General features: G+C 41.8%; 2 protein-coding genes across 7 annotated transcripts; one reads left to right on the top strand and one right to left on the bottom strand.

Annotated features, from left to right (window-relative positions):
• Positions 1-1,184: 1,184 nt before the first annotated feature.
• krt222 (keratin 222) lies at positions 1,185-17,528 on the top strand. 5 transcript variants are annotated; one of them, XM_034585006.1, is made up of 10 exons: positions 1,185-1,590; positions 1,852-2,055; positions 3,893-3,975; positions 4,902-5,055; positions 7,684-7,968; positions 10,024-10,149; positions 10,776-10,996; positions 13,629-13,849; positions 13,936-14,038; positions 15,461-17,528. In XM_034585006.1, exons 2-10 carry the CDS (start codon positions 1,858-1,860, stop codon positions 15,672-15,674), a joined length of 1,605 nt encoding a protein of 534 aa, XP_034440897.1. In that variant the 5' UTR covers positions 1,185-1,590; positions 1,852-1,857; the 3' UTR covers positions 15,675-17,528. The 5 variants fall into 5 exon arrangements, with proteins under 5 accessions (XP_034440897.1, XP_034440817.1, XP_034440746.1 ...); XM_034584926.1 differs by having other exon boundaries at positions 1,844-2,055; XM_034584855.1 differs by having other exon boundaries at positions 1,830-2,055.
• LOC117760998 (tensin-4-like) lies at positions 17,414-26,338 on the bottom strand. Of its 2 annotated transcripts, none has more exons than XM_034584647.1 (13): positions 26,011-26,338; positions 24,587-24,842; positions 23,374-23,689; positions 22,459-22,790; positions 22,273-22,368; positions 21,993-22,124; positions 20,868-20,960; positions 20,131-20,208; positions 19,687-19,749; positions 19,296-19,467; positions 19,083-19,151; positions 18,783-18,812; positions 17,414-18,560 (listed from the first exon to the last, which is right to left on the bottom strand). In XM_034584647.1, exons 2-13 carry the CDS (start codon positions 24,822-24,824, stop codon positions 18,428-18,430), a joined length of 1,752 nt encoding a protein of 583 aa, XP_034440538.1. In that variant the 5' UTR covers positions 24,825-24,842; positions 26,011-26,338; the 3' UTR covers positions 17,414-18,427. The 2 variants fall into 2 exon arrangements, with proteins under 2 accessions (XP_034440538.1, XP_034440457.1); XM_034584566.1 differs by having other exon boundaries at positions 24,587-24,845; positions 26,011-26,337.

Genomic DNA, 26,338 nt, shown 5'->3' with positions numbered 1-26,338 from the left:
TTGTGCAACACCTATTGGAATTGAACATTGAATATAAGCTTTATGAGAAGAAGAAGAAGAACAAGAAATAAAAAACATTTCCTTTCACAACATTAAATTGCAAATGAAAAATATTGATATAGGCTATAGATAATGGATGCATGGATATTGTGTCACTGACAAATAGTGAATCATCTTTCTTCTGCTGATGTTTGAGGTAAGGAGGAACCTGTTCTAGGCCATTAGTTTGGTTACAGCTTTCCTTCTTATTAAACTGACTTGTGACAGAGGATAAATTAACCACGATAGGAGTCCATGGCAGAAATTCAGCAATTGTCAGAACTCCTTTTGAAGTTAGCGACTGACCTAGCTAGCTTGCTTATTTACATGTTGGTAGCGTTGAGTGCTTTTCTGCTTGAGAAGCATCAAAATGTTACCTCAAGTGTTTCAGTTGTTTGCAGCTCGACAGCGGATTCATTAACAAACCCTGGTTCTAGCATGACCCACAGATAAACTGCTAAGTGACAATTATGCTACATTTTAGCATTAGCCTGGGACTTCCATATGTAGCTACAGTGAACACTGCTCATTAAATAGTTTAGCATAAGCAGTGACAGAATCAATAACTTGTATTTAAGAATTGTATGGTGTTATTCGCTAAATGACATGTCAGTCAAGTGTCATTAAACAACCGATTAAAATGTTGTTTTCTATTTTGTCAGTTTTTGTGAGAATGGGCCAACCCACTTGTTTACATTTGTCACAGCTTGTGCCTTTAAATATTAAATGGAATGTTGATAGCACACCCCTAGATTGACCATTAGCACCTTGGACATTTTATGGATGTCTTACCCTTGCCCTAAGCACCCAAAACCTTAATGTGTCTCAAACACATCGCTTTATTTGTTATATCTGCAGACATTTTATTCAAGTAAACATTGGAGCCGCATGAGAATATTGAACAAAACCTTTGCTCCAGACACAAACTGTCAATTATTCTCTGAAACCAGTTATTGAGCAAGATGCAACGCTGCACAAAGTGTGTTTTACTTGACTTCAGTACACAGTCTATGTGGACGTCACATTAATTACAGTACATGTAACCTCTTATTAAAGCCCCACTCAAATACATACACTCACACACGGATCCTGTCACTGTGTTTCCCTGAACATTGCCTCCACAGCTTGTGTTGCTCTCTGTTTGAAAGCTGCTCAGTAATCCTGGATCAGAGAGTACAAAGGGCCCCAGAGTGCTGGTGATGTAAGCACTGTGTCCAGTGCTTACCCCACCGCTCTCCCCTCTCCCGAATGTTGCCCAGGGAGTGAGATGGGACAGGGAGGACCATCCTGATCGTGGCTGACACCGAAGACTATAGATTGATATAGCAGTGATACTGGCAGGCTAATGGCAGCCTGCTTGCTCTGTCTCAGAGGCTTACTGCTGATGACCTGCGACACAGTGGGAAAAAGTGTTGACCAGCTTCTTGTAGAGGAATGTGGCTAAGCTGTGGTGACTGGTGGATCGGCTCAGTGTGACCAGACAAATAGACTAAGGGACTTTTGCTACCAGTTACTACTGCACTGTATTTGTGGAAGGTCACTCAGCTGTAGGTGAGTATCGCTGGGTAAACATTTACCAAGTAAACGCCTCTGGTGTGTGTGTGATCTCTGACTGGGTGGCGGTTTGTTTGCTGTGAAAGCTTTCACTTTGTATTACTGTGTGTGCATTCTGCAGCAAATTTGCCAGTCACCTAGCATCCGAATGTTTTGACCATCATAGGCTCTAGTAGCTGTGTTATGTCATTGGACTGTGTGGAAATATCAGCGGCTCGTTGTGTGTACCTGTAAAGATTTGAGTGTGCAGTCTCTCAGGTCTCCATGGACTTGCTGCAGGACTCCAGTCAAACCATGTGGGGTCTGAACGCACGTTTGAAGGGCTTCCTGGAGCAGGTGAACAGGCTGCAGGAGGCCAACCAGCAGCTGGAGGATCAGATAGCCAACTGGGGGACCAGGAATGCGTCACGCTCCCAGGACTGGTCCCAACAGGAACATGCATTGAGGGAGCTCCGTGGCCAGGTCAGACTCACACTTGTTGAAATTCGTAATCATTACGTGATCGTTTGAAATCAGCAGAACTCTTAAAAAAGGTTGGAAATTACATATCTCTTTACCAGACATATAGGCACAATCTTGATGTATATTAGACGTGCTACAGAATTATTTCCACTCAGGTTTTTTGATAATGCTTGGTTTGGGCATCATCCTTGTCCGGCAGAGAACATAAGCATGTGTGTATCAAATAATGACTGCAATAAAAACACAGACACAGTGGATTGTTGTTGTTAATGACAGCCTCAAGGGAACTCCATGGGAACTGCCTCAAACTGCAGAGGTAAGGCACTTCACCTTGCCTTCAAGTCAACATGTGTGTAATGGAAGCGGTGCCACCCTGGTTTCAGGCTAAACTTTGCTTTGATGCTATTGCTGCTGATTATTGATCATTTTGACATTTTTAACAACCATTAGCAACCAACTAGATACTGAAACTTCAGCTAAAAGTTGACAAAACTTGATCTTAAACAATTTGACTGGGGTAATTCATTAGCGACATAGTAAACATAATACTCAGATTGTACATAAATCCACGAGTTAGAAAGAGAGAGTTAAAGCCACATCAAATAAACTTGCTTCAGAGATTAGGAGCAGATATGTGTGTTGTTACTCTTGGATCAAAGCCAGAGAGATGCAGCAACAATTCTGGATTTCACACACAGAAAGAATGTGGAACTCTTTATTACTTTAAGGCTGTTCAACTTAGTAGACCACGTAGTCAATACGGTTGCTCACATGACTCGACTTGATGGTTTTCAGCTGCTCCCTGGTTTTAGTGTCGCGTTCTGTTTGAAGTGCAGGAGTATCTGTTTTAATGACTCCCCAGTGTCTTGTTGCTCACCACGTCACTCATCTCAACGTCTGGCAGACGAGCCTGTGACTATGACAAGATCAAACTCTGCTAGTGCTATTGTGCAATGATTCAATGCTTTCTTGTTAACGTATAGGATTATGTTCCTGTTTTTCTTCTTAAGTGCTGTTTCAAATTAGTGTTTTCTTTACAGGGCTTACTCAATGATGCGTAATCAGCCTTTAAGACGTAAGAAAGGCGATCTTGTCAATGTTAAGATTCCCTCATCTCACAGGGCCTTAGTATGGAATATTCCATGCTATATTTGTCTTTCGTTCAACGTGGGTGTGTGCTGTTCTGAAAGTACTGCACTCATGAGAAAACAAAAGGGAAATTAGGGTGTGTTACCTTATTATGTGCATGATAAAAAAACAGGAGACACCTTTGTTTGTGCTTGGATTCCTCCTTTGGACGGTTTGTGGCTTTTACATCCCCACAGGTCCCCACAAGAGCGAGAGTCGAACGAAACTGTACTATGTATTCAATATGTACTACCTTAGCACTGATTGGCCATTTGAGCCTGCAGATGAGGTGAGGATAAGAGAGAAGCACATTAAGGATAATCCTCTATAAGTAAGTTTTGAACAGAAATACAGTTGTGACACCTGCTAACTCACCTTGTAGTGTGAGTGCTCCACATACGGAGACTTGACCCCCTTTGCAGTGGCCGCAGGTTTGCTTCAGACCCTGCCGTTTGTGGCGTGTCTTCTTCCATTCTCTCTCGCCATTTCATGCTTGTCCTATCAGTAAAGTAAAAAATGCCCCATATCTTTCCAAAAAGATAATAAATAGTTATTATTTCATAATTATAATTCATGTTTTCTACTTCAAGAGGTGCCCACCTCATCAACTTATCACAGTCACTTTGACATCTGAAAAACTGAACATTGTCTTTGCACATTCCATGATCTAATCTGATGGTATTGTTTTGTACTTTGTGTTTTCTTTCAGGTTGGTAAACTACTGATGGAGAATGCCCAGCTGGCATTACAGTCTGACACCATGAAGTCCAGAGCTTCTGCCATTCAGTCCAGGTCAGCTGGGTTTGTCTGTAGTTTTCCTGAAAGCTCTAACATTCCTCTGCATCACCCAATACACTCCAACCAGTATGGTCAGAATAGTCAGTATATTAGGCATGAGATGGCATCCATTAGCATACACTCATTCATGGAGTTTGTGCCCTGAGTGATCAGGTACAGTGAGAAAGGTTAGAGGTTTTGGGATTTTAATCAGAAACATTAAATACACGCCGACGTGGCATTACTGCTCCATAAAACATCTCAGTACATGAAGAAAAGTTGCAGAATAACTTATCCCATATTTCCTGTTTTCATGCTGCTGCAATGCTTTTCCAGTCATCTGTTATCAAACTCAGGCCAGTTTCTGCTCCTGTGAGCCAACATGCATACAAATCCAGGCCGGGCTTTGTGCTGCGTCGGCACTTTCACTTATGTGTTTATGCAGACTGACACTGAGCCCCACCACCACCTCCGCTGCCAACCATTAACCCATGACGAACAGCGGCAACAAATAGATACCCCTGTTCCGGCCACTGACACCTGCTTACACTACTGGTTGTTGGGAACCTAAGTTGTGCAGAAGACCTTCAAACGTACAAGGGATATTCACCATCTTGTCCTATATTCTATAAGAATAGCTCCACCTGATGCATCTCCTGACCAGCTGAGTGTGTCTGTGAAACTCTGGACTGTGTTTATGACACACTGAGGATGATGTCAAGGTCTTTTAAAATCTTTCATACTAGTAGATGTGATTTGTGGAACACAACCTCACGATATAGTTAATATCTAACGACTGGGAATGTGTCCTCTTGATCATCTTGATCATCTGGGTTTTCTTTATGTGAGGATTACGTGTGATTGATGTACTATGGGGTTAAATGATTAACTATGAACACTGACTGGGGCTCAGTAAATAACCTCAGCTGTTGACATTGTAGGTGTGAGACAGAGGAGCGGAACACCCGACGTCTTGAGCAACAGGTGGTTCTGCTCAGGGAGACAAAGAGGAAGGCAGACCAGAGCAGCATGATGCTGCAAGCAGACGTTCACCGCTCCATGACAGAGCTGCAGGAGACGCACCGGGAGTTTGAGGTCACTAAATATACTGCAAATGTCCGTTATGACGTCTTTTCTATGCTTTCCCTGAATCTCGCCAACGTCCACACCTGCCTGTTTGACTGTGCCTTCATGCTCCTCTCTACCTGGCAGTAGTCAGTCTGCAATCTCTTGAATTATGCTTTTCATTGTTTCTTTGAACAAATTTAAAGAAAACATAAATACACACGTACACATTTAAGGCACATAATAATATATAAACAAGAATAAAATCAAAAATCGAAATGAATTATATAAATGTTTCAACATAATATTCAGGAAACAGTATTTTGCCATTACTCTTACCCCTAAACCGGAACACATACCACCTGTCTGCACCGCTGGTCTAGATTAACCTACAAATCAACCCCTTTTAATTTAATTCAAGAGCAATGAATTATCAGCATAAGTAATCAAGGTTTGCGAGATGGAGAGCTCAGTCAGTGGGGTTCAGCAGTGTTCACCAGTTTTACAGCTTTGTGGGAGATGCTGGTTTTGAGTGTGTGTGTGTGTGTGTGTATATGTGTTGTCCTGTATCTCTTGTTAGAAGTGTTGAGCAGGGAGGGCTGGGTCATGGATAACATTTTAGGGTGTGCACCAACATCAGGCCTAATAGTTGTCATCCACTGCTCCAATGACGCTTTGGGCCATTTTGATGACCCTCTGCAGAGCTGTCTGCTCCTTCGTGGTGCCGCTGGCATACCACGCTGTGATGCAGTACATCTGGATGCTCTCCACTGTGAATCTGTAAAAGTTCATGAAGAGGTTCTGGGACCGCCCGACGCTCCTCAGTTTCCTCAGGAAGTCGAGACATTATTCTGCCTTTCCAGTGACAGTGGCAATCAAGGGGTCTGGGATGAGTTGGCATCTTTTTCCCAGTGTCTGTGTGGGTTTCCTCTAGGTACTCCCATAGTCCAAAGACATGTAGTTACGGATTAGGTCAGTTGGACCATGTGTTTCGCTGGTGACCTGTCTGTCAGTATGTACGCTGCTGTTCGGCCAACTGTTGGGGGTATTGGCTCTGAGTTCCCCCTGTGACCCTCAAAGGATAAGCAGTATAGTTAAAGGATGGATGAATAATGGATACTTTACAATGACAGCCTGATAGTGGAGTATGTGCCACCAAGTAAGACTGGGAGAAAACAAGTAACATTGAAAATAATAAATTAATAATCAGTTCTATTATTGAAACCTTTGTTGGTCAAGGATTTTTGAGCTGGATAATCCCGGGGGCTGGAAAACGTAGAAAATGTAGTGTTTTAGGTCAGATGCAGTGTCCTATAAACAAGCGGTGTCTTATAAACAAGCGGGCCACGGCAGGGTCGACTGAGGTGATGCTGACATTAGACATAATTGGCGATGAGGGTTCAAACTTCTTTGTGAAGTTGGCTGGAGATTGAGTCGTGGACAATGTTGGACATGATTTATCATTTGCCTTTGACACCTGTTGGGATTGTTGTCTTCTACTCAAGGGTTGCAGGGGTTGAGAGACACTGACATGCTTTAAGCAGGCTTTACACCGTTGCCAAAATGTGGTAGCTAATAAGTTTAAGATCCAATGTCACTATCACTGGCTATAACAAACACTGTTAAAACACAGGCTGGTAGTGGAGCAGGTTGGACCAGATAAGTTTGGACAACAGCTCAGTAACTGACTGTGTAGTTGTTCCATCAAAGCTGTGACAATATTGACCTTACCAGCAGTTATCAATAGGATTATGGTACAGGCCCACTAGACCCATAAGTGGTGAGGGCTGGAAACATTGGTTGAAATATGTATTATATATATATTATTATAATATAAGAATATTTAATATGGAGGGATTTGACTATACTCTATAGATAGTAACAACATTTTGTCCCCCTACTTAAATTTTTCAACAACTATTCAGTGGCTTGCCATGACATTTTGTACAGAAGATCATGTACAGGTACCTTTCCAGATGAATTGTAATAATATAGTGATCCCTAAACTTTTCATCTTGCGCCATTATCAGGTCACAATTTTAGCTTGCTAACATTTACTTATTATGTTTTGCTCCATTAGCCTCGAATGCACTTTGTGTTTTGCGGTAATGTTGTGCTAAATGCTAAGTGTGTGTGTGTGTGCGCACGCACGTTTGCATTTGACAGCATCTTCTGTCTCCACTCATCTCTGACCTCATCCTCCTCTCTCTTTTCTTTCCCACCTCCTTCTATTAATTTTCTCAGTCCTGCTGACTAATACCTCCACCCCTCCTACCTCCACCACTACTGTGATTTTTCCTGCACACATACACACACACACACACATACGTGCACGTATGTAGGGCTGAATAATGATTTTTCTCACTTGCCTCTGCATTGCGATGACTGCCTCATTGCCCACTGACGCAAACACACACACACACACACACACACACACTCTTCTCTCTTGCCCTCCTTTTGTCCTTTGCATCTATTCAACAATATGTTCACAAACTAATTCCATCTCCCTGCTTTTATTTTCTTTAGTGTCTCTCCCTCTCTTTACATCATTCACTCTCCTCTCATCCTCTCTCTCCCTCTCTCCCTCTCTCCCTCTCTCCCTTTCTCCCTGTCCCCCCCTCCCACCCACTCTTGCTCCCTCTGGTTGGCTGTTTGTAGGCAGCCCAGGCTCTGCAGCTACAGCGGGCCGGCTCCTGCGATGCCCTGTTAGCATCATCTACGGCAAAAGGAGGGGAGGAGAAGGATGGCACAGGGATGGAGCTCACCCAGCTCCTCGACAGAATCAGAGCGCAGTGCGACCATAACAGATTTCCCGGCCCAGACGAGAGACACCACGGCCTTGGGACCGTGGCAAATCCACCTCCAGGCCTGTTCGGGCCCAGCTACTCTGGTGCTGGTGCAGCAGCAGCAGCAACCAGAACACACAGAGGAGCTCTTACTGAGGTATGTAATCATCCTCGTCATCCTTCGGAATCTTCACTAAGCTTTTTTTTCTGTGCCTCTCTCATGCTGTCCTGGCCCACTGCCAGTCAGACACACCCTCAATACCAACTCCAGACTCTCCGAGGTAAGGCCGACAGATGTACTGTGTGTGCTTCACTTGATTTAAATGGTAAGTGGGCTGTTTGATGAGGTGGTGAAAAGGGGGAGAATTAAGAGACACTGTGTCTCTCCCTCCTTTCTCTGTGCGTCTGTTTGTGACTTCGAGCAGATTTTCTGTTTTGTATGACTTTCTCCTCCTTTTCTAATCACTTCATCTAAATACTACTACATTTAGTGCTAAACACTATTGCAGTAGTGTGTAACACAATTTGATCTGCCACTACTGTCTGAATTATTCCTGATCTTCATTAAATATGTATGAGCCAAATAACAACCCATGCCTTCTCATCTGTAGGATACAATCTTGCAGATTTGTATCCTTTATCTAGTAAAAGTAGCTTTATTTTTGCCACCTGCCCCCTAAGTTTGGATGTCTTTATTATGCCACTGTTCCTGTGCCACAGCACAATGACTTTGATCTGACAGTGACCACGGGCTCCAGGCCACCACAGTGCTAAATCAGAGCATCTTTTATGAAACAGTGTTATTTACATCAGACCCACTAATGTAACGTTAACACAATGCTGCAGTCAAATGCCTGTGTGCTATATGTAATTACCATGGCTGACATTCAAGTTAACTTTAAAATGATGTACTGTCTTCTTGGGAATGTCATACTGGGTTTATTAACATACAATCCGTTGTATAATATGGTGTTATGATATTGCTTAGGGAAAGATGTTGCTCCCTGGGTTCTTTACTCCATGAGTTGGCAAAGTATGAGTGCAGACAGTGAAGTGAAGAATCTAAACCTGGATACAGACACCAAATCTACATTCATCATCATTTTCAGCGACATGAACACTCTTAAAGCTGTAATGTAGAGTTTTTCCTGTAAACAAACAAAAGTTATGCTTACATTCAGTGTTTCTCACGTTAACATTGTGTGAACCCCTATGGTCTGATAATTATTATTACTGCTGCCATCAGTGTGACACAACAGTGTGAAACCGGTGACAGGGGTGTGTGTCTCATCATGCATGTCCAGCATGTTTAGGATACAAACAAAAGCAGGGGCCCTGTTCTAAAAACATAGCATAAGCAGTTGTCAAATCCTCCACAGGGCACCTTTAAAATCTCTGTAATGGTATAATATAAACTCTGAATCAGCAACAGTGTGCACAAACTCCAGTAGTTTCTCATCAGTTTATACACAGACATCTTGAAAGCAGATTTTTATTTTTATTTACAGATTATTTTCATAGTGAGGAGTAGATATTTTTACTTAAGTAAAGGATCCCCAGAAATCCAACTTAACCGTATATAATAAAAAATTGTCTGATAAAGAATTGTTTTGACCAATCTTATAAGTAATGTCAGACATCCTCTGTCTAATTTCCTTGTCATGTAATTATCCCATTAGATTAAAGAATGACTAATGCAGTAAGACAGAAAATGTATATGTATATAACATGAGTCATCTTCTTTTGCTGTCAAAATATTGGCGTAGGCGTGCTGAGACGGTTTCACCGCTCCACTGCATTTGAAGTGGGGCGAGGACAGAGAGTGTGAAATGTCTGACAGCTGTACAGTGTCTCAGTGCAGCTGGTACAGCTGTGTGTACTCGCAGACCTGGGTGTCTGCTCCACTTTCTGTTTACGCAAACTGAAACGCACACCACCAACACAACCACATAATCCTCTGACTGAGTGCCAGTGATTCTCATCGAGCCTGTCTCATTTATGTAATACATACATGAATGTCTACTAGAAATGAACATGAGCACATTCTGCTCCAGAGTTATCCTATCTTACATCTTATCACAAGGTTAAAGACTGGTGTTGTTTTTGCTTGTGAGAAGTTAAATGGGTGTCTGTTTGTGTGTGTATGGTGGCAGTAGTGGTGCTGGGGTTCATGTGTTCTCTTTTAAAATCTCACCGTCCTCACCTCACCCAGGAGGAAGCAGCGTGGGCTCAGGTGAGCCTCGGCGGTGCCGCCCTGAGGGAGGCGCGGGCTGAGCTCGCAGAGGCCAGGAAGCAGTGGCACTCCCTGCAGGTGGAGATTGAGACCCTGCATGCTTTGGTAAGACAACCTACAGTAACCTACCATTTTCCCAGCTAGCACACTGATAGCACTACTCCTAATGTTCTCAATGTTTCAATAATTTCTTTTGTATAAATACTTGAAACATATAATTTATATAGACAATGTCTTTTCTCGTGAATGTTGTATATATTGTTATTTTGTTGAGGGCCAAACAGCTTATTCAATAGTCGTTGGAACTTTTCTCTCAAATCTACAGATGTTATTGTCATGGTGGTGCTCGCAGAAAATGAAGATTAATAAAATGTTTTGAATACATTTTAATAATTGTATAATATTTAGTGGTGGGTATTACATTTACATTTTGTGTCAATTGACTTATATTATAACAACAAACTAATAATCAATATAATATTAATTAGTGCATATTAAGTGTGTCATGGTTACATTTTAGTTTTTCAGCAGCATTTCACATCTATAAACATGGATTTGTACTGTTGCACTCTCTGTGCTGGGAAGTCAGTGAGGGATTACGTTCATCTTTTATTACATTCTAAGTTATAACATTATTATTTGCTACATGCTTCTTCGAATGCAGTGTTATTTGACAACATATATATAATGTCCAGTCATTATGCTGACAGCCGTTGCCTCTTGCTATCCAGGAGAAAGGCCTGGAGAGCTCCTTGCATAACACCCAGCAGATGTACTCCAGCCAGCTGCAGGACCTTTCCCAGGTTATTGTCGGGCTGGAGGGCGAGCTGGAGCAGGTGAGGGGCGGGCTGGCCACCCAGCGTCAGCGCCACAGCCAGCTCCTCAACACCAAGATGAGGCTGGAGCGAGAAATTACCACCTATCGACACCTCCTGGAGCGTGAAGAGGGCAGGTGAGGACAAGAGACTGAGGATTGGAAACATCATGGGAACCAGGAAATAATTATTCACTTGGAATTTTGTGGCTTCAGTGTCAGCCACGAAATTCCTTTCAACTTTTCAGTAAAAGGGATTTCACCGCACACTTTCACAGCCCGGCCTTCACAAACCGGCCTTCACAAACTGTGATAAGGAAAAAGAGAAAATTGAAAAATGAACCTTAACTTAAAGGGCCCATATTCCGTAAAATACATTTTCTGGGCTTGTACTATCCGTAATGACTTGTAGGGGTCAGTAGTGACCCTCAAAGTATGAAAACAGTCACTCTGCGGACTTTTTCATTCAGTCCATTCTAAGAAATATGTTATTGAAACGTCTCGTTTCGTACTTCCTCCCCTATATGATTCATTCGGGATCGCACTCATCTCTCAGCCCCACCCAGCCGGTACCGGTCCAGCCTCCGAACCCACCACCCCCGCTCCCCACCACCACCCCTCCACACCAAACTCGACACCAAGCAGACTTGTTGCTGAGCTAGCAGCTTGTTAGCTACCACAGGCTAACCACAACAAACAACACTGAAGAAACACTGCAATGTGGACGTTACTCCATATTGAAACTCCGTTTTGAAAGTCGGGACTGTAACTCGGGACGATACTCCTACATTGGCCGACTGTCCTGCTAAAACTTGAACAAGCATGAGGACGGTGTAACAGTTTTTTCGACTTTAAACCACTGATATATCATCTTAGGGGTACCAATACCTCAAATTAAATCCCAGAAAGGCGTAAAATATGGGCCCTTTAATAGCGTAGAGTAATAGTTTGCCTTTAGAGATTTTTTGATTTAAGAAGTAATATGCAGCTGTTATTTGTCAAGTTTTTCTCTCATGAAGATCCACATGCGTGTGGATGACACAATACACAGCCCTACCAATAATTTGGTTTCACAATATTCTATGATTCACGATCCCCCCCTAACCCTGACCAGCAGGTGGTACTCTAAGCTAAGCTGCTACCAGCAATTACATGTAGATCGTAAGGTTACACACAATGAGAAGCACTAAATATAAACATAACTATTGTTTATCCTCTTGTATGTAGGCTGGTGAAGTAGCAAGAGCGCACACTTCCTACCAGTGAAAATGTTAAGTACTCAAGAAGACCCTGAAGCAAGTTCACTTATATGTTCAGGTATCATCACGGAGGTTACCATTAAAGGTATCTTCAGTATAAAACAGAGGCCAGTATATTGCAACACACACAGACTTTCTGTCATCCTCCGTCTGCAGTCCATTTATCCATTGGCCTGCAAGGATGCAGGCAGATCTTGTATGGGATGCTACATCTCCTCACTCACATCCTCCTTCTAACTGCTGTTTCATGGTTTAATTGCCTGTGTAGACTCTGGCAGGGTTGTCTATCTTGGGCCATCCCCCACATGCCCTAGTCAGCATTATTGATGCTGGATGATTATTGCCCCAATACTCTCGCTGTTGGTTTTAGCACACAGGTCTGTAATTCTGCTTGTAGGTTGCAGACGTCGTGTATGAACAATTAGATGTACCTTGATGTGGTGTCTGTGGGTGGTACAGCAGCACTGACACAACAGAGATGGTGGCTGAAACTCCACTGACAGACTGCCTCTGTTAGGGTGATGTTGGCAGACAGTCGCATCCTACAACAGGTCTCACAAGGATAAACTAAAGAGTTTAAGTTGGGACTATAAGAGTGAAGATATCGACTCACTGCAGCTCAAGAAGTTGCTCCCTACAGAGCTCAGTGGTTGGTTCCCTTTAACAGTAAAGACATTACCATAAGTCATGTTAATTTTGGGAGATACTTTCATTGGTCGAGACCTAGATGAGACGATCGAAACCACTCCCATGTCCATCAGGTATGAAATTACAGCTAGGAGACGTTTAGCTTAGCTTAGCATAGCATAAAGGAACATTAAAGATATAGTTTTAATAACTTCATTATTGAGCTTCACAGTTGCTGGTGGTCAGATTCGTTTTTTATATTTTAACAGAGCTAAGCTAGGTTTTAGTCTTTTTGCGATGAGCTAACAATCCCCCAATCACAGAGCCTATCAGCTAGCGTATGATGATGAATAAACCTCTGGGGGCAACAGCAATATTTCTTGGCTTCCAGCGTAGGCAGCAGATATCCGGGCCAATACTCCGTCTTCCGTTTACAGTCCAATGAGTCCTGACAAGCTAAACGTTCTCCACAGAAAACACACACAGCGATACTTGTTGTAGGTGTTATAGCTCCAGACAACATTTTGGCTAATCTTTATCAACATATGCATAGTAATGAAGATAAATTAAAAAGCAGTTAGCTGCTCCTTTCCATCAATGAGTTTCTCTCTTTTGCTCTCCACAAGGACTGTAAGTAAAGCCGGCTCAAATGTGAAAATCAAACAGAAACAAGAGGCTTCCGGTCACAAATGTTGTCCCTCACCTACAGATTCTACATATTCACATGCAGAATCTGATAGAACATAAACAAATCTCCATGCTGTAGTAATCACATCAAGAAAGCCAGAAAGTTGAACATTTTTCAAGCGGGTGTTGTAACCATGACATACATGCTTATATTCTTTTGGCTATGATAACTCTGTATGCTGTGTCTGTGGCTGCAGGTACATGGGTCGGGACGGGCCGTCGATGGCTCTGCGACCCTGGAGGTCCTCTGTGGTGGAGCCGAAGGAGAACGGGCTGGAGAACAGTTTTAGTGACCCTGCTGTTACTCCGGATGAACCCAAGTCTGAGCCTCTGCCCGAAATACCATCACTCCTCCCTGCAGAGAATGGGATAAAGAGAAGCATACTGCGCAGACAGCAAAGCCTTGTGATACTCACAGGTAAGAGACACACACATGCGCGCGCACACACATACACACACTGCTACAGTCATGTTATGATTTGTTGTTAATGTCTGTTCTCACAGAGCCGGAGCAAGATAACGATTTGCCCATCTCCACTGTGAAGACTCAGGAGATTCTTCAGGGCAATGTTGTGCAGGAGAGTGCTGAGGGTCATGGCACCATTGAGTAAGTATGTATCTTTGTGCACCTCATTGACCTGCAGTCAGCACCTCTGGTTCAGTCTGAAGTGTAGGCAGTTTCTATTAGCAGGGCCAAACAGCATCACTTTAGAGTACAGATGTCTCTTTACCACATAAATGATTTTTAACAAATAAAGTTAAGGTTAAATCCTCTGAAGCTTTATCATCTCAGTTATTATTGACTCATCAGTTCATAATGACAATAATCCATCCCCACCTCGGCGACGTCTGGTCCAGCATAGCAGATGTGTAAACTCTCAAAGACATTCCTCTTACACGTTAAACAAGTTACGAGCCATTAAACATTTAGCAGGCTGCTGCAGGTTCCCATGATTAAGTCATCATAGCAGCGCATGGGAATTTTTCTTCCTTTAAAGGGCTTGTGTTTGATGTGGAGACACCTGCCTGATGTGGAGTTTTAAGGGCATGGCACCTTATTGTTGTACCAGACATGGGTGGAATTCTTTGTCTATGCTTCAAGCCCAATAGACAAATCTACAAGCCACACACACACACACACACACACACACACACACACACGTATTTGCATGATGATCAGTGACACACATGCAAATTATCTCTACGAGCTGCAGTGTGTGTGTGTGTGTGTGTGTGTGTGTGTGTGTGTGTGTGCGTGTGCGTGTGCATGCGTCATTTATTTTGTCTTGATGGTCCTAAAATCATTCCTGTATGATTCTTCCAATGACACAATTCATTTATTACTTTTATTTATTCTGCAACTCCCAAAAGTCCAATAAACATATGATCTATCTATATGCTCAAACATTTCCTTGTTGCCGAAACAATTATCTATTAGTCAGAGTATCCGGTTTGGTGAGCCACACTTTCAAATACAATGCTCTCCTCCTCTGGACAGTCTCTTCTTCTGTTCATAGAGATTTGCATGAATTTGAATTTTGTTTGACTGAGTTTGTTTTGGAAGACATAGAGTTTTTGCTACTCTGTGCCCTACTGGTTATATCATGAATTATGTGCATTTTCTATGGTACATTATATCTGTTACACAGAGCCATACATGGCACGACTCGCAGACACCTTCCAGCATCAAAGTGTTCTCCCTTGCTGCCCCCTAGTGTTATTGTACGTGTAATTACACATCCTGCCTCACTTAGTTGTATATGACTAAATTAATACATGAAAGAATTCTTGTCACGCCATTGACAAAATAAACAATGACGTCACATAAAAATAATCAGCTGAATGGCATTCACATTGAAAGATAGACACATCTTGTTATGTTCCCAAACAAAAGAAAAATAGACAAAATAAACAAAATAGAGACCTACAACATAAATTCAACTGTTCTCGAACTGATGATGTGATGTTTATCATGTGTGATCATCATCACCTTTAAGTTATATACATGATTTGTAACGTTTCTTGTCAGGACGGAGAACATTGACAAGGTGATAAAGCAGTGGGAGGGCTCCTTCTTCAGAGGGAATCCCAAGCTGCGCAAGAAGTCGGTGTCTCTGCGCTTCGACCTGCACATGGCTGCAGCAGACGAGGGGTGTGCCCAGACTAAACAGGACAGCCTCCCTGACGTGGAGGTGCGTCTCATCATGAAGAGATCTCGCAGCATCCCGGCAATCACACAGTGACTCTGTCACCAGTTGGTCAGATCGAACACCGGTTTGCAGCTGTTTGTGGTGATACAGGTGATGCTGGAGTTGCAGAGATAGCATCTGTCATTGACATCTGGGATATTGACATTACCATCATGCTTAATATGTATTTCAAATTATATATACTCACTTTACATCAGAACTGATGACTGAAACAGATTTTTCTCATCAAAACTTTCACCCATCGGGCTTTTGTGCTGATCTAATAGGGCAATTTTTTACAGTTTCAGAAAGCCACGACAATTTTATCACACATACTTTCATTACATTACAGAGGATAACAATTAAATATGCAAAAATGTCTCTGTCATCTTACTCAAATGAAGAACACGTGTCTCTCAACCCTGTCACTGTTTCAACTACTGCATTTAATCCTAATTAACACTCCGTACAGGAGGCTGGGTGCACAGAAAGACAGAGATAAATGGAGTCAGAGAGCACTAAGGCTGGACTTTTTTAAATAGGTTTTCTGTCAGGGACTGTGTGGAAATTATTAGGGGGGAGGGGGAGTCTTGATTAATTAGCGTTATCTCATGAGAGAGAGCACATCATTTGTCACTACCACACAATCACAGCTCCCACTTTATTGTATATCCTAAGAGAAGGTAGAACTACAGTAATGTAACATAAAAGTTCAAAAATATAGATATTTAATGAAATAAAATAAAAGTAAAGTGCTGAAAATTTGATAAGTAATTTTGCCACTATTCGAAAGCAATTTTTCATTATAAAGTCACTTTCAGTATGAACTAACACTAAATCTATTTTTTCGAGTTGGTATTACATGTACAGTCACTTTATTACACCGTTGATCCTGATCCCATTTTATAATGCTCATTTCATCATTACAAATTATTTTCCTATGTCTTACACCACCCTGACATATACATGCAGCGGTGCACTGTCAGCAGTGTGAACAGTGAGAGCTATTGCAAGCATGCAGCTGAGATCTGCAGTAGTAGGACGTTACAGTAGTAGCAATACTACCTCTACTACTCAACTAGCAGTTTAAACTGGAGTGCACAAATGTAAATTATTCGGGCACTCTTTGTTGTTGATGGCAAAATAAATCGTGTTTATTCAATAGTGTAACATTACAAAGAGAAATTGTGGGGTGGGTGTTGAATTTTTCCTCTTTACCATTATCAATGGGTCCAATGCACATATGAGAGGAGAGGTCCATGCTTTTCAAACAAGTAGAAATACAGTGTTCACCCCCCTCCCCTGTTAAATAACTGTCATACAATCCCTAAATGCTTGCACTGCAGACACTTACAGCACTTAGAAGAACATCAGCACTGAGAGATATCCACAATGTGTTCATTTTGAGGGTCTTTGTCATTGCAGTCCATTCTGTATGTGAAGAAAAATAATATAAAACAAAAGACGTTGCCACATTCTTGACGCATTATGCTGTGATCCTAAACAGCAGTCACACTCTCAACACTCAGCGAGTGTCTCAGAGGTTCCCTGTCTTAACCAGAGGAGGGCAGTATTTGTAAATAGTTAACACTGCAGTGTATATTCAAAGCTCGACTCGGGTTGTGTAACACATGCTATCTGTTACACCTTAGATCTAGAGTTTTTATTCTAAGTATCATGTTTGGCACCAAAGATATTGAAAACAAGAACTGGACCATTGTGCGTTGCGTTTGGGTGCCTCGGGATATGTTGAGAATATTTAAAGATATTATCTATGCAGTTCTGTGCTTAAGTTTGCTTTGCTTCATGAAGCACACTCTTCATTTTGAGAGCTCTGTAACTTCAAAATGAAGCATTATGCCTTTATCTTACGATATATTATTTAAAATAAAAACAGAAATACGTGCAGACTGTTGTGTTTTCTGTCAAATGTTTTCCATCACAATCTGAAATTGACTAACTGGAAGACACAAAGAGACTAACCACATATATTGTTGTACAGTGATTATGTGACGCCCTGTTCAGACTCGGTACAGACGCTTTGATGTTGAGGTAATGGAAAAAGATAGTTCACTCACAAATAAACATGTGTAGGCCCACCCACCCATACACAACCTCAGGAGTTCAATGTGTAGCTTTTAATTGTAACAATTTGAAAAAGAGTACCATTAATATACAGAAAGAAATTGTTTACAGTGCAGTATAATAAATACATTCTGACCTAGAGTATATGCAAAAACTCTGCTTTGAAATTAAAGGACATAACAATATTTCAAGTGCTTTTCATTAAAGAACATTCAAATTCCCTCATTGATTTATATTTCAGAACATCAGCTGAACATTTAAACTTCAATTTACATTGTATTCATTCAACATTAAAAACAAGACAAAATACACTGCTGCACCCACCTGTATATGCAAGATGTTGGTTTTAACATTTTACACAATAACACACTGTAATGATTTTCTGGGCAGCTTCATATATTCAGCAAGAGATCAGAAATGTTGTGCGGTATTTTAAGTAGCAGTGTGCCATTTAATTACAATCATACTATACATTGTTGGTCCCCTGTCTCTTCTTGTTAGACCACTCTTCAGTCTTCAGTCTTCATACAGTATATGCTGCAGTTGTACCTGCCTTTTCAATATGACTTTAATCATCTGACCATGTTAAAAATGCTAAGCACTTTCCATCTACATTTTTCTGGTACTGAAGAGATTACTTGAGAAAAGGACAGTACATACAGACAGCATTAAAGAGGGCCTTAAAGCCGCACACTGTTTGAGTTGTATCAGTGCTTGTGTGTCTAAAGGTTGGCTATGGCCGCCTGAATAACCTCGACGGTCTTGTTGCAAGGCTGCAGGGGGTCATACTCTGCAAAGACGTGGCATACGTTCTCCACACCAGCCTCGATGCCTTTGGCCACAAAGCCAAACATCCTGGTGGAACAAAGAAGCAACAGAAAGATTAGATTTCGATTCAATTTCAAACAGAAGTACAAGTTAACATATTTTGCACAGTAGAAAAAATTGCACTGCAAGTGAGCCTCAGAACCTGTGAGGCTTCACTTTGACATAAACAATACATAGACTTTACAGTCAGATACAAAACATCATTCTGATATAGAAAGTAATGATAAAAAGTTTTTTTTTTTAAATTACCTTGCACCAAATGTGGAACCTTTTATCCACCTGTGAGAGTAAAACAGTTCAAGATTAAAATGCTGAGATTTGTTAGTCCATGTAATGACCAATAGACATTTTAAATTCGGTGGTGAATTAATGTTATGTGTAATAAAACAGAAAACACTTCAACAGGAGTAATGAGCTGATCAATGAGCTCTTTACTCTCAGTAAGTATCATGAATGAACATCACATAATGTTTCCAAACCAGATGTGTATGACAGATGTGAAAAAAAGAATCACTTTTATTTCACTACATGTTGTTGTAATATACTCACAATCTATTGTCTGGATCTTCACCACTGTAGCTAAGCAGGTGAGCAGGGTAATGGCGCCTGAAGAAAAGCCTGTGGAAAAAATGATGATGGCGTTAGAAATGTACAGTGTTTACAGAATGTTGCACACAAACCACATATCACCACCACCATGAGTTTGTTGTGTACTGTAAGTAGGATCTCAGCAAGAAGTGCACAGGATGTGTGTTTTCTTACTTCCTGTTGATATCCGTCAGTGTAACACCCTTCAACGACACCTTCAGATTGACCACAGTTGGTATGAAGGACCCTGAGACCTTCCCAAATGTTGAGGACACTGCCCTCTGAACGGCACAAGGGCCCGTCAGCATCTCGGTGGGAACAGCATTCAGGTAGATGAAGTTGCAAGCTATGGAATGGATGAACACTGTGTTATTATATGAGAATTATGAGAAATATGAGAACACACGGGAACAAGGGCATCGGCACTTCGTAACACTGTTTGTGTGTGTGTACGTGGAAATAAAGGGAATATACAGAAAAGGTGTTTTGCTTATAGTGGGAATTTTGGGGTTCCTCCGTACAGAGCTGTACAAATAGGGGTGAGTTGTATGTTGTGTAGTCTCACCTGTTTTACTCTTGTCGTCTGAGGCTGGTTTGTCATTTGACTTTAGCTCTGCTGTGCCCAGATCTGTGAACGCAAATAATACATTAACACACAGACGCATTCACACACACACACACACAGTCTTGACTGGACAACGTTAATTTCTTGGAGACTTTCTTGAAACTTCCCTACATCCACCTACCTACCACTTCCCTAACCCCCCCTCTAACTTAAATCTAACCCTAACCTTAAACCATAGCCTTAAAGTTTAATGATTTATATTATAGCCTAAACAGACTTCGATCCCCACAAAATAAGTACAACCTAGACCACACACACACACACACACACACACACACACACACACACACACACACACACACACACACACACACACACACACACACACACACACACACACACACACACACACACACCCGTGACATTATAGGCGGACTTACTCACCTTGGGAGTGGAGCAGTAATTTGCAGGGTAAAGCGTAAGCGGTGATAGTGTGCTGGTAGACCAGGGCTGAGAGACTACCTTTAAAAGTAATAGAAAACCACAGTTTTGTCAAAGCATGATGGAGAAACTCACTGTGTCACTCCGGAAAACCAAAAGTAAAATATTGGTGTTTTGCATAGGTTACTTTCTAGGATGTGTATGGTAGTTTAGGTTTTTGACAAGGAATCTGGATATAGTTGTTGAGATAGGAAGACGTTGAGATTTAAAATGGTTATTATTTTATTCATATTATATTGAGTAAACCAGGTGACTGCAATGGTACTTGAAAAAATGTTTGCAGTGTGAAATTGACTACAGCTCACAGCTACAGCAAAGAGGAAGAAATGTGATGACATGATTTCCTTTTCTCTTCATCTCAGCCATGAGGCAGGTACAGCAGTGCATGAGTCTCAATCCTTACACAATCCTTAGACTCTGATAAGAGGGAAGACAATGATAATCCTTGATAATGGCTCTGTGGGTGTGAGAACCCGCCCTCATGACCTCATACTTTTGAATAAATAACAAGATCCCTGCGCTGCTGCCCACCCACATCCCTTGAGGCCAGACATGGCTGACTCAGGTCTGGTGGGGCAGACATCACCAGAGCAGGATGTGCAGTCATATTGAGTAGGAGTGCATTTTAAGAAAAGCTGATAACTTCTAGATGTGTATCTGTAGGTGTTGCAGGCACTTACCAAAGTATGGCTCCTGAGAAGAGCCTTTGACCCGAACGCCCTTAGTTGATGATTCAATGAGGAAGTGTCTGACAACGTCTGAACTGCTCTCTCCTGTTTTAATAAAGGACAAATGTCAGGACATTTTACACTGAACTTTAAGTGTCATGATAAAAAGGCAATGGCAGAGATTATTTAATATACCTCGTATTTGATGAATTATTCTAATTGATGCATTTAACATTTTCAGTTTTAGTCTCCTGTACCACATACAGCCCTCAGCAACAAAAAGCAAGATGATCACACAGCAAACCCACAAATTTGAAATGATAGGATAGCCTGTAACCCATTATGTAACAGGGTACTTTACCCTAGCCACCACATATTTTCTAGGCAATGCATTCATTCAATCAAATTGTACTTCTTTCAGATCTCTCATTTCCATCACATCTTATAAATCATTCATAATTTTGTGTAACAAAATTCTTGTTTCACTATAAACTGTTCCTGAAAAACCCAGAAAGAGAAAAGGTTATAGTGACATCCCTGGACCAAGGATAATTGTGTTTTGATTATCCTTGGAGATATAATTCAGCAGAGGAGATTGAAACAGACAGCACACTGTAAGCCTGCATACACTGAAATGGCCTTAGTGCAAACACACTGCTCGCACGTCTTTCATATCCTCATTCCAAAAACAGTTGAAAAAATAAATCTGTAAATGAAGTAAGCCTCAAAATTGTTTTGTGAGTGAGGTCCATTTTTTCTTCTCAGATTGCTTACAGTTCCATAAACAGCTGGTTTTCCTTTGTGTTTACACAGGACATACTGTGGGTGGAAAAAATAACAGCACTGTCTCCTGCCTCACCACAGATAGCTGGATGTCGTCAGACATGACCATACACATCAGCAGAGTTGAGTAAGTGATTCCCTGTGCCTCTCAGGTCTCTGCTATAGACAAATGAGCTCAATGAGCTCTCTGCTACACCGTGTTCACATTGTTTGTCTCTGGAAGTGGAAGCTGCGGGATACAAGGCCCAATATGTCCTGTATCCGACCAAACACTGCTGTTTATTATAATGGCATGTGATTCAAAAGGGCTCATCAGGTCAGATAAAACAACAACTGACAAGTAAAACAATTTACCTGGGTAGGTGGAAAGAGTGAAGTTGGTGGGACTTTGGTCCACCTTCATGGCCAGGCCGAAACTGCCTCTGTAAGAGGTGCTGTCTCTCACCACAAATGTTCCTGCTTCCTTGTCTCTTACCAGGGCTTCAGCTAGAATGAATTAAACATCACAGAAAAGGCTTAGAGGTATCACAGAGATGAAAAAAGAACTGGATCCTATCAGAGGAATTAACTTGAGAGCTGGAGTAAAGCTACATAGTCTTCATATATGTTTGAAGTGCTGTTTTGAGATTCTCACCTTCTGCTCTGTTGATATGTGGAAGGAACCAAAACTTTGAAGTATCCATGACAAATTTCATTGAGGGCTCACTGCCATTAAAATGGGCCCGGAAACCTAAACAATCATAAAGATAGTTATGTCAAATAGTGTTGTAAAATGTGGTAGCTGCCAGTAAATTTGAGTACTGTGACACCTGCGACTCACTGTGAGGGGAGAATGGCTTCGAGGGGGACACAGTTACAGTCTGTATCAAGTCCATTTCTGGTCCAGGAGAATTAATGTGCAGATTTGGTTCTGGTGCACCATTCACCAACAGTACAGGGATGTCAGTCATAGACCCGTTGAGTGAAGCTGGACTGCTCTGTGCTCCTTTGCTATGGAGCTCCTGCAGATGTCCCTGTTTTGTCAGCGAAGGCCTGTCTGCGCTGTACCTGTTATCAAACAGCCTCATGGTGGACACATCACTGAAGGAGCCGGACATACCGGTAAGGTTGGACTCTGGAGAGTAAGCATCTTCACTGGCCAAGGACAGGGTGCTATGCAGGATGGAAGAGGAAGTGTTTACAATTGGTCATATTCCAGAAATCTTTGTCTGTCTGTATGTGGCTTGTTATATTGAGAACCATTTATTTGATCAGCTTCCCACTGCATGCCCAAGGCAGTGCACTGTCGAATTTGCAATTTGGACACACAGAGTAAACAGGTGACCACAGCCCTGTGGCGGCGGGGGCTGGGAAAACATGTCATCACGACAACAGCACGACAACGGGCCGGTCATGACAATGGCAACAACTAATTCTCCGGTTCAGGGTTCTGTGCACTGAGTTGAGCTTCTCTGAACTTTGAATAAACAGGTGAACAGCTCTTTGTGCAGCAGCGGTTCTGTGGACGGAGTCCTGCAGCAAGTCTTTACTTACTGCAGCTCAATTACTGCAGGTCACTTTTACAGTTTCTGTAAGAAAACTGCAACCAGCATCACCACAGGCCAAACAAACAGCCCATTCCACACAGAAATGTTTACAATGTGCACTGCACTAGTATTCGCAATACACTGGAAGACTGCATGTACAGCATGCATACCTGATTAATGGCAGGCCATGCTTTAACAGTGAGTTTTACCTGCCAAGGATGTAGCTGGTGTCTGAGCATGTTGACATGGAGAGGAGCGAGACGCCACTGTTTCTGTTGTGGTGTGACAAGAAGGATCCTTGCGAAAACGCCATGTCCTGCTTTGGTGAGGGAATTCGTCGGGGTGCACTTCCACATGGCAGCGGAGGCAGTGAGCATGTTGGGGAGCTGGAGAATACCGGCAGGCCACTGGTCCTGCAGCTGGGACTGCTCCGTGAAGGGATGGGTATACTGGGTGACACAGACTGGACCATGGTATGTGGGGTGCATCCTCTAGAGACCAACACGCTGTGGGAGATATCTTCATCTGAGCAGAAGGATAGAGAAGAAGGTGTTTGCAAGAACAATAACAAAGACTATAGGAGGGAATTTTGTGAAGTATATGAAAAACACTGCATGGTCCCTGATTACTTTGACTTCATGTTTTGGTTTTCTTTCAGCAGAAGGGACTTGGCATCCATACAAATGGACTGTTGCTGAAACTCTTTCATATTTTTCATGCATGTACCTGTTAGAGTATGTCAACTGAATGCATTCAATTGAGTTTGTACTGTTTCTGTCTCAACTTGTTCGTGTGCACCTGAAGATCTGTCTGACTGAGTCTATGCCCTCAGGAATACACTGCAGCCTGTGGGCAAGACAGACACGTGGCCCCTGCAACCAGAGTTACATAATTATGACTAATACTCATACAGAATCATACATAAAGGTTTTCAGATTCTAAGTAGGTGAGTATTGTTACTTATGGGAATATTGTATTTTGCAACAGGAGTACTAATCAACACATCACTTGATTTATGTATTTTACTGATGAAATAGACCAATGAATTGTCTGATTTGTCATCACTGTTACTGCACAGTGAAGATACTGCTGTTCCACCCTCATGTGTGACTTGTTGGTTTGCGTTTGTGGCTGTAGCCTGTGCAGGGTGTGGCACTTGTCTGGGCAGTAATCCCAGAACAGCTGAAGTTGTGCAATCACCCCATTATAAAAATAAATTGATCTCAAATCTCAAAAAGGGCGGGTAAATTTCCAAAGCCCCAAGCTATGTGTTCTATTAGCTTTGTGGTGTTACTGTGCTCTGCGTCACACCTCTGTAGCTGTAGTTTTCCCTTTGATGCCCTCTGGAGACCTGGTTACTGTGTTTAAGAAATGAGGCATTAGAAAAGTTTGAATAGTATAGTTACACAAAACAGTCTGTACCTGCGGGAGAGCTGATGTATGACGGACTTTTGTTGACTGGAATGGGTTCAAATGTCGGATCCAAATCCAGGATGAGCTGGTTGAGATTATTCAGGGAGATGTCGAGATCAGAGTCACCATGGTTACCACTGGGCTGACTATTGACTGTCTCCTGAGCAGAGTCCAGGCGAATAGTTTGACCCACTCTCAGAACGTGGTTGGGAATCATGTGGGACATGCCTTTAGCTGTAGGCATCATGTTAGGAGAGCTCACAGTCTTCTGTGACAACCAAAGACACAAATACAATGGAGAGAGATCAGTTACACTGTCCTGGAATTACAGCCTCGCTTTTGTCCTCTTTGCAAAACAGACTCATCATAAACCTGTTTTTCCCAGATACTCATATTGCTAGAAAATGAAGTTATGTACTACACAAAAACACAACTCTTTCAATATTTGGTGATTAAAGCACCCACTTGGCAACATTTGATCAGAAGTTCTTTGCTAGATATCTTTATGCATTTTAATGCAATTCTACAAGCATTAGGTTCAACTTGAACCTGCAACCTTGATTCCAGTATACTGACATTTACTGGACCTTTCCCACCTGTTTCTCAACCAATGCATAAAACCACTGAATAAGAAATGACACAGGCTGAGTAAACAGCTTAGTTCAATGCTGATATCAGCATGAATATTTGTTCGGGAAAGGGTGTGTAATATGAGGGATGATCCGGTCGCGCTGAGCCTCCCTCTCCATGTTTCAGACAAGGCGTGGGGCTCAGTGAGTCACCCAGGTGACTGGTGGTTACCATAACTACACTTGTGTTTTCCTACAACAGCAAAACTATAATGGTGAACGTATTTTTGGAAAGTAGCAAAATGGCAAAAATCTCCAATTTTCTGGAAAATATTCAAAATGATTTTAGGAAAAAAGAATGTGCCATGAATTCAATCATCACATAAGCTGTAATATAAATTTTTAATTATTCAGCAAGTCTTGTTTTAGGTTATGAGAGCATACGGATAGTCCGTACTATAACCTGCTGCACTAATTATTAAACAATATAAACTATATTAATAATGAACTTGAGGCAATGCAATAAAATAGTTCAAATAATGCATACTTTTTACTGCAACTGATATTCTGATAAATGGAGAGTTAATCACAATGCACAAATACAACATAAACATGGCACAAACCATAAACACAGACACATAATTCCAAACACTATACCCATAAACCTACATATAACTGTAAAGGTCCATAGAGTGGTTGCCATAAAATTAATACATGGCTTTGTCAACTGTTCTAAATATGTAATAAAAGGCTGCCATACGTCAGCTGACTCTCCCCATGTGTCCATTCAGTGCGTACCTCATCTTTTCATATGTTCTACATTGTGTTACATGTCTTAGTAAAGATAAAGGAAGACCATCTTACCTTGTTTTCCTCTGGTCAGGATTCTACTGCTGTAATGTTGTCTTTTCTCTCAGACTGTTCACTGTTTTGGTTTGACACTTCATGTGTGTTTCATGCTTTTATTAATGAAGTCCCAACCCTTTTCCCACTGAGCCTATCAGCAACAAGGATCACTAATCCCTGCGGCTCCAACTGATGATGTCATCTTAGCTGTGTAAAGTTTATGACTGGAGGGGAGACTTTTTTCAGATCAACAAACACATCCATCTTAAAATATGTAAAGCTGTGATTTAAACTTTTTACTCGATATGTAGTGCATATATGTATGTTGTGTTTCAACACTTGCAAC

The sequence above is a fragment of the Hippoglossus hippoglossus genome, chromosome 1, assembly GCF_009819705.1.
Source record: "Hippoglossus hippoglossus isolate fHipHip1 chromosome 1, fHipHip1.pri, whole genome shotgun sequence".
Taxonomy (NCBI): domain Eukaryota; kingdom Metazoa; phylum Chordata; class Actinopteri; order Pleuronectiformes; family Pleuronectidae; genus Hippoglossus; species Hippoglossus hippoglossus.
This window is presented reverse-complemented; position numbering and strand designations above follow the sequence as displayed.

Bases quoted from the DNA above. Each gene is read 5' to 3' on its own strand.
- krt222 (XM_034585006.1), top strand. From the start codon at position 1,858: ATGGACTTGCTGCAGGACTCCAGTCAAACCATGTGGGGTCTGAACGCA. The intron at 5,056-7,683 runs GTCACTAAATAT...GGCTGTTTGTAG, and splicing joins AGACGCACCGGGAGTTTGAG to GCAGCCCAGGCTCTGCAGCT. The intron at 13,850-13,935 runs GTAAGAGACACA...CTGTTCTCACAG, and splicing joins AAGCCTTGTGATACTCACAG to AGCCGGAGCAAGATAACGAT.
- LOC117760998 (XM_034584647.1), bottom strand. From the start codon at position 24,824: ATGATGCCTACAGCTAAAGGCATGTCCCACATGATTCCCAACCACGTT. The intron at 23,690-24,586 runs GTACAGACTGTT...CCTTCTGCTCAG, and splicing joins ATACATCAGCTCTCCCGCAG to ATGAAGATATCTCCCACAGC. The intron at 20,961-21,992 runs GTAAATTGTTTT...TTATTAAAACAG, and splicing joins CACTCTTTCCACCTACCCAG to GAGAGAGCAGTTCAGACGTT.